This window comes from Entelurus aequoreus, linkage group LG12, assembly GCF_033978785.1.
Source record: "Entelurus aequoreus isolate RoL-2023_Sb linkage group LG12, RoL_Eaeq_v1.1, whole genome shotgun sequence".
NCBI lineage: Eukaryota > Metazoa > Chordata > Actinopteri > Syngnathiformes > Syngnathidae > Entelurus > Entelurus aequoreus.
Window position 1 is genome coordinate 29,867,180 of NC_084742.1, and position 13,752 is coordinate 29,880,931.

The 13,752-nt window shown below is 43.0% G+C and overlaps 1 protein-coding gene across 4 annotated transcripts in view; it reads right to left on the reverse strand.

Moving 5' to 3' along the window:
- LOC133661972 (uncharacterized) overlaps window positions 1–13,752 on the reverse strand; it is a 38,230-nt gene that overhangs the window by 13,813 nt on the left and 10,665 nt on the right. For 3 of the 4 annotated variants that reach the window (XM_062065583.1, XM_062065584.1, XM_062065585.1), the window contains 8 exons: window positions 9,485–11,421; window positions 8,862–8,923; window positions 8,539–8,745; window positions 7,970–8,463; window positions 7,665–7,897; window positions 7,450–7,584; window positions 7,228–7,326; window positions 7,113–7,141 (listed from right to left, as the gene is read on the reverse strand). In XM_062065583.1, the coding sequence (XP_061921567.1) occupies window positions 7,113–7,141; window positions 7,228–7,326; window positions 7,450–7,584; window positions 7,665–7,897; window positions 7,970–8,463; window positions 8,539–8,745; window positions 8,862–8,923; window positions 9,485–11,203 (2,978 nt within the window). In that variant the 5' untranslated portion in view covers window positions 11,204–11,421. The remainder of the gene's footprint in view (window positions 1–7,112; window positions 7,142–7,227; window positions 7,327–7,449; window positions 7,585–7,664; window positions 7,898–7,969; window positions 8,464–8,538; window positions 8,746–8,861; window positions 8,924–9,484; window positions 11,422–13,752) is intronic. The other variant, XM_062065586.1, reaches the window with a different exon arrangement.

Sequence of the window (13,752 nt, forward strand, 5' to 3'; positions counted from 1 at the left end):
TATGTTGTAAAAAAAAAATGAAACTTTTACTGGGATTTTATTATATAAACAAGTCTTGCTTTTCTTTTACTGTGAAACAGAAATTGGTGGAAACAACCTTTTTACCTGTTATTGACTATGGAGATGTGTTGTACATGAATGCTACTGCTGGTTGTCTCCACAAGCTGGATAGTGTGTACCACGGGGCACTGAGATTCATCACCAACTGCGCTCCCCTTACTCACCATTGTGTGTTATACTCAATGGTTAACTGGACATCTTTATGTGCTCGACGCCTCAATCATTGGTATGTGTTCATCTACAAAACCATTCTGGGTATCACTCCATCTTATCTTTTAACAAAGAAACAAGGAAGTCACAATCTTCGTTCATTGAATGTTCTGCAATTTGTCGTCCCCAAAGTAAGAACTGAACTGGGCAAGAAAGCATTTATGTTTTCAGCACCGAAGGCTTGGACTAACCTACAATCGAATCTTCGACTTCAAACCCTTGTTACATTAAATGAGTTTAAAGCTTCTGTGAAAGGATTGCAGTCTACCTTGTCTGTATGCACATGTGTTATGTGAGCAAGTTTTAATGTTTTAAATTTGATGTTTTATTGTGTTGTTTACTGTTTTTAATGTGACCTTGCTGCTGCCCTCTTGGCCAGGTCTCCCTTGGAAAAGACATCTTTGATCTCAATGGGATTTTACCTGGTTAAATAAAGGCTAAATTAAAAATAAAAATAAATAAATCCTGAAGAGACGATCAGAAAGAAGCCTGAAAACGGTCTGTAAAACAATTTATTCAAAATGTGACCAAAGAGCCACAATAAATTGTTATGTAGACCACAACAAAGTGTTTTAAATGTAAAATAAAATATGAATATGACCCCTATAAGTTATACAATACAGCTGCTATTAAAAATGCACTACACTTTTAATAGCATTGTTGATTGGTGGCCGGAACAAGCAACACCTTTCCAAGATTAAAATATAATAAACTACAATTTTGCAGGATAATCTTAAAACAAATTAAAAATAAATGAGAATACTTCATAATCAATGTGGCCCTTACCTCATTGCCAAAACATAACTTCATTATAACAAATAACTGGTGGTTTTGGCACTGTGGGCAGGTGCCAGATCATGCTGGAAAATGAAATCATCATCTCCATAGAGCTTTTCAACAGATGGAAGCATGTATCCATCCATCCATCCATCCATCTTCTTCCGCTTATCCGAGGTCGGGTCGCGGGGGCAGCAGCCTAAGCAGGGAAGCCCAGACTTCCCTCTCCCCAGCCACTTGGTCTAGCTCTTCCCGGGGGATCCCGAGGCGTTCCCAGGCCAGCCTGGAGACATAGTCTCCCCAACGTGTCCTGGGTCTTCCCCGTGGCCTCCTACCGGTCGGACGTGCCCTAAACACCTCCCTAGGGAGGCGTTCGGGTGGCATCCTGACCAGATGCCCGAACCACCTCATCTGGCTCCTCTCAATGTGGAGGAGCAGTGGCTTTACTTTGAGCTCCTCCCGGATGACAGAGCTTCTCACCCTATCTCTAAGGGAGAGACCCGCCACCCGGCGGAGGAAACTCATTTCGGCCGCTTGTACCCGTGATCTTGTCCTTTCGGTCATAACCCAAAGCTCATGACCATAGGTGAGGATGGGAACGTAGATCGACCGGTAAATTGAGAGCTTTGCCTTGCGGCTCAGCTCCTTCTTCACCACAACGGACCAATACAGCGTCCGCATTACTGAAGACGCCGCACCGATCCGCCTGTCGATCTCACGAACCACTCTTCCCTCACTCGTGAACAAGACTCCGAGGTACTTGAACTCCACTTGGGGCAAGATCTCCTCCCCAACCCGGAGATGGCACTCCACCCTTTTCCGGGCGAGAACCATGGACTCGGACTTGGAGGTGCTGATTCTCATCCCAGTCGCTTCACACTCAGCTGCGAACCGATCCAGTGAGAGCTGAAGATCCTGGCCAGATGAAGCCATCAGGACCACATCATCTGCAAAAAGCAGAGACCTAATCCCGCAGCCACCAAACCGGATCCCCTCAACGCCTTGACTGCGCCTAGAAATTCTGTCCATAAAAGTTATGAACAGAATCGGTGACAAAGGGCAGCCTTGGCACATGTAGTGCTCTAAAATCTCTAGAAGCGTCTGACTTGGGCTATGGAAAAGAAGCACTGGACAGTTGCAGAGTGGTCCAGAATCCTGTTTTCAGACGAAAGCAAGTTTTGTATTTCATTTGGAAGTCGAGGCACTAGAGTCTGGAGGAAGGCTGGAGAGGAGCAAAATCCAAGTTGCTTGAAATCCAGTGTGAAGTTCCCACAGTCAGCAATGGTTTGGGGAGCCATGTCAGCTGCTGGCGTTGGTCCACTGTGTTTCATCAAGTCCAGAGTCAATGCAGCTGTGTACCAAGAGATTTTAGAGCACTACATGCTTCCATCTGTTGAAAAGCTCTATGGAGATGATGATTTCATTTTCCAGCATGACCTGGCACCTGCCCACAGTGCCAAAACCACCAGTAACTGGTGTACTGACCATGGCATTACTGTCTTTGATTGGTCTGCCAACTCACCTGACCTGAACCCCATAGAGAATTTGTGGGGTATTGTGAAGAAGAAGCTGAAAGACACCAGACCCAATAATGCAAATGAGCTGAAGGCCGCTATTGAAGCATCCTGGGCATCCATAACACCTCAGCAATGCCACAGGCTGATTGCCTCCATGCCACGCCGCATTGATGCAGTAATCCGTGCAAAAAGATTCCCAACCAAGTACTGAGTGCATTAATTGACATTTTCAAATGTTTGATTTTGTTTTGCTGTTTTAAATCTTTTTTTTTACTTGGTCTGAGGAAATATTCTAATTTTTTGAGATAGGATTTTTGAGTTTTCTTAAGCTGTATGCCATAATCAGCAATATTAAAATAATAAAAGGCTTGCAATATTTCAGTTGATGTTTAATGAATCCAGAATGTATGACTTTTTTTTTTTTTTTTTTAAATTGCATTACAGAAAATAAAGAACTTTATCACAATATTCAAATTTTCTGAGCTGTCAGTCTGCTCTTCCTTCCGTCAATAATAATTGAGGCTGTGCTGAAGAGCGAGAGGCTAAAGGTCCACTGAAAATGTACCGTATTTTTCAAACTATAAGGCACACTTAAAATCCTTTGTTTTTCTCAAAATATTTACAGTGCGCCTTATAACCCGGTGCGCCTAATGTACGGATTAATTGTGGTTGTGCTTAAAGGCCTACTGAAACCCACTACTACCGGCCACGCAGTCTGATAGTTAATATATTAATGATGAAATCTTAACATTGCAACACATGCCAATACGGCCGGGTTAACTTATAAAGTGCAATTTTAAATTTCCCGCGAAACTTCCGCTTGTATGATGACGTATGCACGTGACGTCACGAGGTCAAGGGAAGTGTTTGGACCCATACAAATACCTCTGTTTTCTTCGACAAAATTCCACAGTATTCTGGACATCTGTGTTGGTGAATCTTTTGCAATTTCTTTAATGGACAATGGAGACTGCAAATAAGAAAGTTGTAGGTGCGATCGGTGTATTAGCGGCTGGCTGTAGCAACACCAACACCAGGAGGTTGTGTTGTGTTTTGAGCAGGATAGCAGACGCACTACGGTGAGTACAGCTTTGGCTTCCAAACATTTGATAGCTTGCCCGTACGTGCGCGTGGATATGTGCATGTCACGTACGTAACTTTGGGGAAATATATGTTTCTTGCCGACTCTGATGGCGGCCGGGGTGTCGTCAAAAGCGTACAACGCCCGCCGCCGCATCTAAGTTAGCTTCTATTTTTTTTAGCTTCGCCAAGCTGAAAATTATTAACAGTGTATTTACATGTTCATGGTTTAATAGTATTGTTGATCTTCTGTCTATCCTTACAGTCAGGTTTTTTTTTAATTTAGTTTCTATCTGCATTTGAGACTAATGCTATCACGTTAGCCCCGTAGCTAAGTTAGCTTTTATTTTTTTAGCTTTGCCAAGCTGAAAATTATTAACCGTGTATTTACATGTTCATGGTTTAATAGTATTGTTGATCTTCTGTCTATCCTTCCAGTCAGGGTTTTTTTAAAATGTAGTTTCTATCTGCATTTGAGACTGATGCTATCACGTTAGCCCCGTAGCTAAGTTAGCTTCTATTTTTTTAGCTTCGCCAAGCTGAAAATTATTAACCGTGTATTTACATGTTCAGTCACTGTGAATGTCCATTTCGCGTTCTCGACTCTCATTTTCAAGAGGATATAGTATCTGAGGTGGTTTAAAATACAAATCCGTGATCCACAATAGAAAAAGGAGACAGTGTGGAATCCAATGAGCCAGCTTGTACCTAAGTTACGGTCAGAGCAAAAAAAGATACACCCGCACTACACTGTAGTCCTTCACTCTAAAGTTCTTCATCCACAAATCTTTCATCTTTTCGCTCAAATTAATGGGGTAATCGTCGCTTTCTCTGTCCCAATGTCTCTCGCTCCATTGTAAACAAAGCGGAATTGTGATGAATCCTTTGTCTTGTGACGTCACGCTACATCCGGTAGGGGCAAGGGTTGTTTTTATCAGATACCAAAAGTTGCGATCTTTATCGTCGTTGTTCTATACTAAATCCTTTCAGCAAAAATATGGCAATATCGCAAAATGATCAAGTATGACACATAGAGCAAAGCAATTTTATTTGATAGAAGTTGTAATGATAAGTGTGACCAGTAGATGACAGTCACACATAAGTGATACGTGTGAACTGCAGGTTGACTGACACCTGTTCACTAAATTACTCCAGCAAGTACAGGTGAGCAAGCAAGCCCAACACTTCAATGTTTCATTGAGAATATAGAACATAACACACAGCATTAAAAAAATCTCTCAAATTATTTTAGTAAGACTTTGGTAAGATACGAAGCCGCACCGCTTAATGGATTGTCGGCCCATTACGGTTACCGTAGTCAGAAGTGCAGTGCTTCAACATACGAGTATTATGGTGCGTATACAAGGACCACAAAATCGTACCTTTTAGGAGACATCTGGTGTTTTGTTCCTGCTGTTGTGTATTTGGGATCCGCATAAGTCACGAAAATTTGCAAATGTAGCCCGCACCATCGTCAATAAGCTCCTTTTTCTCTATCCTCGTTGTGGGGCATTCAGCCTCCACTGTTGTCATTTGTAGAATAAAAGGAGCGTACAGTACAAAACAGGGCTGGGCGATATATCGAATATACTCGATATATCGCCGGTTTGTCTCTGTGGGATATAGAAAATGACTATATCGTGATATTCGAGTATACGTTCTCACGCAGTTGCTTTTAGCTGCGGGCATTACACTACAGGCGTTTCTCCCTCTTTCTTGTCTCTACTTCTCAAAGAGACATAAAACAAGCGCACCTTCTTACATACGTCACATACTGTCGCGCGTGCAACGTCATAGGCTCTCGCGGAGCAGAGGTAGCGGAATGGGTAAAGTTAGCTGTGCTGCTAGCGGTGCGGTGCGATTGGTAATACGAGAGAGAGAAGGTGCGAATCTGGTAACAAATGAAAGAAGAAGAATTAATTCCCAAGAAAAACAGCACGGGGTCTATCGTCTGGCGGTGGTTTGGCTTCAAGCGGGAAGATGTTGAACAAACAACAGTAATATGTCAAGTATGCGGCAAAAGCGTTGCTACAAAAAGTAGCATTACTGCTAATTTGTAGCATCATTTGAAAAGTCACCCGCTAGAGAATAAGGAGTGCTTGAAACTCTGCATGTCAATATCTCCGTTTGGTGCCACACCAACAAAATGCCTAAGCAACCATTTCCAGATCAACACCGTATGAAAAAAATAGTCAACAACAGAAGGAGATAACGTCCGCAGGAACCTACCACATAGCGAAGGACATACACTATTTGATTTCCTATTATGCAGCTCATTTTTATTTGACAGTTATTGAAATATCTTGTGTGACTTCATGCACTTTATTTGTTTTAAAACATTGTAGTGGCGTTCTGTTCAAAAAGTGCACTTTAATTTAGTGTTGTTTTGATATGTCATCTTAGTGACATCATGCACAAAATTGCACTAATAGATTGTTTTAAAAGGTCTCTGACAATCTTGCACGTTCTGTTTTGTAAATTACATGAATGTTTGTGCCACTGCTTAATAACTGTTTAATAAATACAGTTTTGGTAAATTGACTTAGTTGTGATTTCCCTCTGCATGAAAGTTTAAAATGAGCATATATTAATGCCGTATGAACAAGAATGTTTTAATGTAGACACATACGATCACCATACTGGTGTGATTATATGCATCAAGTGTTAATTCAAGGCTAAGGCCAAATATCGAGATATATATTGTGTTTCGTGACATGGCCTAAAAATATTGAGATATTAATAAAAGGCCATATCGCCCAGCCCTAGTTCAAACTGATATCTGTCAGTAGACTTGCTATGGCAGCACTAAAAACTACTGGTACAACAAAGATGACGGGGAAAAGACGCTGTCGAAGTGGGGCCACGAAAATAAGATTGCCCACAAAACAGTGCATCCTGAAGTAACGATCAGAAAGCAGCTTAAAGATGGTCTGTAAAAGTTTGCAACATTTTTACAGAAGAACCTCCATTACATGTTATGTGGACCTCAAGGAAGTGTAAAAAAAAAATCATATATGACCGCTTTAATGAGTCTTATAATCCGGTGCACCTTTTGTATGAAAATAAGACCTTAATAGACCCCCTCATCTGCAGTGCACTTTATAATCCGGTGTGCCTTGTGGTCCAAAAAATATGGTCGTTGCTGTGACTGCCAATATAGGAAGTCAAAGTCCAATACAGCATGGTTGCCATCAGCTAAAACTCTCTTTTTGGAACGTAAAGTACTTCTACACAGCTGATGTGACAACGGCAGTAGGGTAATTAATTCACGTTGCAGCCGCCAGGTCATTGCACCGTGTTGAATCGAAGATTTCCATAAAATTTAGACTAATGGAGGGGATGTGATGGTCTCTCCCCCTCGCAATTTCCGACACAGTAAATTTAGGTAATATCAAATCAAACCATCCCTACTATTTACTGATCTTTCCTGTGAAAATAAGTTGAGGTAAATGAAGCAATGCAACTTACTTTTGAGGATTCTTCTTAGTGAGAGTCCCCTGCAGTCAAAAAGAAACTCACTGAGATTCAACGACTATACATTAAATGTTCATATACACTATCATAAAAGCAAAAAATATCCCACCTTTTCTTTCATTACAGTGATTGGAAATCCTTTCAGTTCAAAGTTTTTTATGTCCCGAAATTTCTCTGCATCTTCCCTTTTCTCATAACAAACCACTGCCTACAACCACACATCATTGTTATCAAGACATGACAATATAAAAAAACCCTAACTCATGAGATATTGTGTTGCAAATGATGTAAGTTGGAGAAAGACACAAATACAAGAACAAAAAGTAAGTACCTGACAATTGGCGCGAATGAGAACAAGTGATTTGATTTTCCCGTACCGCTCAGCGGTGGCCACCATGTCACCATAAGTAAGATTCGGAACAATTCCTTCAAGCGTCACGAAAGTTGGAGCAGAGGTTTTACCAGGCTGATCAAAGGCAGAGAGGAGCAAACAATTAAAAAAATAAAATAAAATAAAACTTAATCGGTGATCTCGCAAGCATTAACCTTATTCTTTGCAGATGAATCTTTTTGCTTGCTGGCTGTCACTTTTGCGCCCTTTATGTTGGCTGCTGCTGAGGAGCAGGCAGCAGATTTCTTTGCGGCTGCAGTGGACTTTGAAGAGGAGGTGCCTCCTTTGGAAAGGGGTGACTTCATTTTGGCCAGTTCAGCCAACAAGGCTGGGGCAAGAGTTTTAACCACAGCCTCCATGTCGGATTGCTTTGACAAAGACTGGGCAGCTGGACCAAGACAAAAACAAAGTAGTCAAGACACAATGCATTTAATTGAGGTCCTAAACATCCATGTCACACCTGATGATTCCAGAAGTTTTTTGGCAAGTCTCTCTGCGTTAGCTTCATGGCTCCTTCTGGGGGAAGAACGTCTCTCGTGGCTTCTATAGGGCGACGAGGATTGCCTCTCACGACTTCTTGATGGTGACGAGCTGTTGCTTCCCTGGCTCTGCGATGAGGATCGCCTCTTGCGGCTTCTTTTGGGTGATGAGCGTTTATTGCGCTGGCTATGCGATGAAGATCGCCTCTCACGACCTATTTTAGGTGACGACCGTTTGCTTCGCCGGCTCTGCGATGGGGATCGCCTCTCATGGTATCTTTTGGATGACGATCGTTTATTGCGCTGGGTTGGCGTCGACGACCTCCTCTCGCGGCTTCTAAGCGATGAGTACCGATCCCGGCTTCTATGGGAAGACGACAGTCTGTTGCTGCTCTTCTTCGGTGAAGACGAGTGCCGTTCCTGTCTTCTGGGCAGAGAGTGGCGCCTCTCATAGCTTCTCGAGCGTGAACGAGACCTGGGAGAATGATAAAGTAAAGTCAGTCAAGTCTAAAAGTCATGTCCACCATGTACTAGGATCGTTTGGCAGAACCTGCGACTGTATCTGGAGTTGTAAGGCGAACGGGAGTCACTCCTCTTGTCTCCCTGGTTGTTCGAACTGCGACGATGCCGAGGACTGCGAGAACAGGAAGATGAGCGACTTTTACGCTGGCTTTTCTTATGGTGAGACTGTGATGTGGACGTCTTTGGCCCTTTTTCATCAGACTCACTAAGCAACTCTCCATCCCAATTTGGAAACCTGAATTATCATGAACAGTTCTGTCAAGGTTCATGTCTTTAGTGCAGCAATGACAATAGTCAACTAAAGCAAATTAACTTTGGTTTTAATTCTTCAAGTAAATAAAGAACACTCACTGCTTTTGAAAGACTTTGCAGTTCTCAAGGTGAAGGGTTGTATTTTGGTGAGCGATCCAATCCTAGCAGGCAAAAATAGGTGTTAACATCATCACCAAAATAATCTTCAGTACTGACATTTCTCTGGATTCATACAGACATGAAAATTATGTGTTTTCTTACTGATGAGCAAAAAGCTAGAAAGCAAGCAGTCCTTAGTATTAAACACCAATCTGTAAAACTTTCTAAAAGATAAATCTCCTTGTGAACTTGGTTCTTCTCCTTGACATCTAGGTCGTCTTGGCATCCATTTAGAGGATCAGGAAAACAAAAGCCTTAGGGAAGCTGCTGCCCAGTAGGTCACCAGGTAGGTCCAAAAAAAAAAAAAATCCGTCAAAAATGGGTCAAAGATGAAGCAAAATCGTCTTCTGTCGATTGGTACTGTATGTCCAGGACTTTTCTTTTTACAATTAGTGCAATACAAAATGGTATGTCAGATTAACAACAGAATATAACATTTAAGTAACAAAATAAAGTCTCATTGGCACTGATCGACAGCCGTGGAAGACAACCAATGCAATTCTTTCAAAGTGTGACAAAGAGAAAAGAAGAAGCACAGCAAAACAGAACACTGGTTCACTCACCTTAATGAGCGCGCACTCTTTGTAACACAGAACACACGTGTGAGGAAACACACTGGGCGTTACCGCACTATAGTCTTGCACCATCGATGTCGTCGGTCCGCCTTTTGAGACCACAGTCTGCGCTGAGGGAGTCTGGGGGTGAGGTTTGCCGCCGGCGCTTTGACCCGCGGGGAACACAGGCTGCGTGGCCATGCTGAAACTGGGATTGTATAACGCAGGCGGCATGGAAAGATGTGGCGACTTTGCCATGGAAATTGGCGTACACATCTGCTTTCTTAACAGAAAGGGTAGCTGCGTGAATTTCTGCTTGGCCTGGTCTTTGAGAACCTGCTGCTTCTGGAGCACTGGTTGCTCCTTATTGTCTTTTTTTGTTGGCTGTGCTTTCTCCAAATTCTTCTTCTGCTGTTGCTGCTCGGTTTCAAGGTTTTTGACCTGCTTTGCACCAGCTAAACCTTGACTTTTAGGCTGCTCACTGGTGCAACTGGCAGTATCTGAAGAGAGGACAGGTCTGCTAGGATGGACATCACGAAACTGAGTGGATAGCGGTTGTGGTTTTAAGGTAGGCTTGAGGTCAGCCGCCGCCTGTACAAAAGGCCTGGCTTTAGGGGCTAGAGATGGATTATCTCGCATGCCAGTGTCTTTAGAGAAAGTAGTGAACATGGATTTTTGGGTCTGCATTGGTTGGGTCTGTGCTGCTATCACTGCAATATTACTTTTTTGAGTCAGTATGGAGCTCAAAGATGATCCCGCACTTGCCTGGTCCTGGCAAGCACTTTTTCCAACCTGCTGTGCCGGCTCTAGAGTGCGAGTGCCTCTATCCAAATTGTGATTCATCAACAAAGTGTCATTCTCAGCTCCTTTAGCTACGCTCGCAGCATCCTCCCCAATCCTGCAAGTGTATTTGCGTGTATGACCGTAGTCAATGACTTTACTCGACTGGAGAAGAGGAGATGCTGCATCCCTGTGGTCCATCCCAATCATTCCTGAACCACCCCAACTGGTCAGACCGCCTGAGCCACCAGTGAGCACAGGTTCAGGGATCGCTTTGGGCCGATCTGCATCCGAGGCCTTTTTGTTCTTCTGAATGCGGATTTGGCGCAGGATAAACGGTAAGTTGGCGGGGGTGATTTGGTCTTCGGAGTAGGCGACAAGATGTTCCAAGTCGTCCTTTTCAAGTCCAAACTGCAAAAGAATGTTGGTTGCTGACTCGAATGTATATTTAGGCTTTGTGCGCTCATAAGAGGCCCCAGTTTGGGCCATGTTTGGCCTGTCAATATCCAAACCTAGAATAGAGTTGACAGCCGTGGCTCGGCTGTAGCTGGACAAACAGTTTAAGGAGCCGCCACTGGTGCTGCTTTCGTTGCCAGAACTTCTGCTGAGGCTTTGGTAGGAGCTCGTCCTTCCAATTGCTGAGATGAACTCTTGCCTGCGAGTGTCTTGAGCTGATGGCTGGTGTATCGCTTTACCTTGAAGCCTCACCTCTTCTCTGGCTCTGCTAACATGTGTGTCGACGGACCACTGCAGATCTTCATTAAAACTGGCTCTTTCCATTGGCCGATAGTTGGGCACTGGCAATGGAAAAGTCTTGTCAGAAGTCTGCGGTGGACCAGCAGGAGAGCCGAGACTGGATGCAGTCCCCAGTACAGAAGAGACCTGTTGGAAGTCTCCCCCTGTCGGTCTTCTTCGGTTCCCATATTGGTTATATGGGGGATTAGACATGGTGTTTGCAAGCCAACAACACTTATGTCCACAGCAGAAAGTGGTTGTACATAAGTGGGGCACAGCCTGCTGGGGGTGTCTTGGAGACAAACCAACCTCCAGAAGGCAGCCTGTCGGCCGATCAGGATAAACTTCTCAGGATGCCCTCTGAAAAGACGACTGGTTGGGGGGGTCCTGGAGCAGCAGAAGAGGTACAATGCCTTGATGTCAAAGCAAAGCTGCAAAATTAAAAAAAAAAAAAAAAAGTGGTTATTGCAGTAGACAGGAGCACAGCAGCCTGGACAGGAATCATTCTTGGAGCATCTCATCTTGGCTCGTCTACGCTGGTTTTTCAGTTGGATACATGGTCACTCACTCCTGCTTACTTCCTGCTGGTCACGCGTGAGAAAGGATAGACAGAAAAAGATACAAACTCTAAAATCATTTATTATCAGGTCAGCTATTTCCAGGTCGGATATCACACAATAACATGATGTACTATGTTCATACTGCATGTCAATTCTGTTATTTTTGCTCATGTGTGACCTGTATCAGATTTTTTCAAATCTGACCCATGGTTCTTTATTATTGGATATAAATCGGACATGTAACCGATGTGACAGCAGTACAAACGTTTAGTTGTTCATCCAAAGGTCATCAAAAGGTAACAAAATTTCACAATTGTATGCCATAAGTCGGCCTGGGCTGATAGTCAATAAATCTATTAATTGATAACTTTGCCCGCATCGATAAATTGCCATGTCCGTGTGTTTGTTTTCATCAGTCACTTCAAAAAAGGGTGCAAGAGGGTTTACTCTGTGCATCACTCGCAGCACCTGAGCGCGATTATTGAACTGCAGAATAAATGAACACCGTGAACCTTTTTGTCACGCACACACAGGATGCTCCGAAAAAGCGCTTCGCTTGTCTTCACTCACCAGTCAGAAGCGCAGCAAAGTAACAAAAAATAAAGGAAAGAAATATGATTGCGAAGCCACCTGTCCAGGTGTGGGTATATTTCCTCTTCAAACCGGATGAGCCCATCAAGACGGATAAACAAGTATGTGGAATTCCCTGAAAATGGAAGGTAGTTAGGCAAAAAAAAATAAAAAATACCCAACCCAGTTTTTCCAACTGAGAAAAAAACTGCACATTTGCGAACAATTTCAAAGTCCATTGTATTTTTTAATTTACTTAAGATTTAATGCTTGACTTCCAATTACAAAAGGTAAAAAAACACAAGACATATATTAGTGTATTGCGTTTTATAGGTTTACTTGCATTATCATTATCATATACTGTATTATTAGGGATGTGCTGATTTATTGCCCACCAATCGGTATCAGTAGATTTTCGTAAAAAAAGCATTTGATTGGCCGATTAAAGCCTTTTAGGGCATATCACAACGCGGATCCTCTCTATCTGCCACTGGCGAGTATCTAATTATGTGTTTGCATCCAGTGTGGAGCCGCTCACCTAAACTAATAATACTCACCTCCATTACAGTCAAAAACTGTTTTTCGTTTGTATCTTAAGTATCATTATCAAGTATTATCACTAGAAGACGGGGCTAAACATGTTACACGAGTAGAGAAAGCCATGTGCAGGCATGTTAATAGCTAAGGTAAGCTAGCTTGAAACAACACCAATAAGTAAGTGCTTAGTTTCAAAATGTAAAATACAATCCGCCTTGAAATCTGAGTATTTTATTTTGAAAGTAAACCGGATAATTTATTTTGTGTTTGTGCATGATTATATTTAACACAGGGATACGGAACCGGACACATTACCTTGAATAAAAACGGAAAACGTCCACCGCGATGACATTCCGCTATCTCGCATCCTGTGGAAATCAGGGTTAGCGAAGGGATGGTGCCGTTAGACTGGCAGTGAAAACTGACACATTGACTTAAAGGCCTACTGAAACCCACTACTACCAACCACACAGTCTGATAGTTTATATATCAATGATGAAATCTTAACATTGCAACACATGCCAATACGGCCGGGTTAACTTATAAAGTGCAATTTTAAATTTCCCGCTAAACTTCCGGTTGAAAACGTCTATGTATGATGACGTATGTGCGTGACGTCAATCGTTGAAACGGTCATTGGATCCAATACAAAAAGCTCTGTTTTCATCTCAATATTCCACAGTATTCTGGACATCTGTGTTGGTGAATCTTTTGCAATTTGTTTAATGAACAATGGAGACTGCAAAGAAGAAAGTTGTAGGTGGGATCGGTGTATTAGCTGCGGACTACAGCAACACAACCAGGAGGACTTTGAGATGGATAGCAGATGCGCTAGCCGCCGACCTCACCTTGACTTCCTCTGTCTCCGGGCCGCCGACCGCATCGGTGATCGGGTGAAGTCCTTCGTCGTACCGTCGATCGCTGAACGCAGGTGAGCACGGGTCGTGATGAGCAGATGAGAGCTGGCGTAGGTGCAGAGCTAATGTTTTTAGCATAGCTCTGTCGAGGTTCCGTAGCTAAGTTAGCTTCAATGGCGTCGTTAGCAACAGCATTGCTAAGCTTCGCCAAGCTGGAAAGCATTAACCGTGTAGTTAC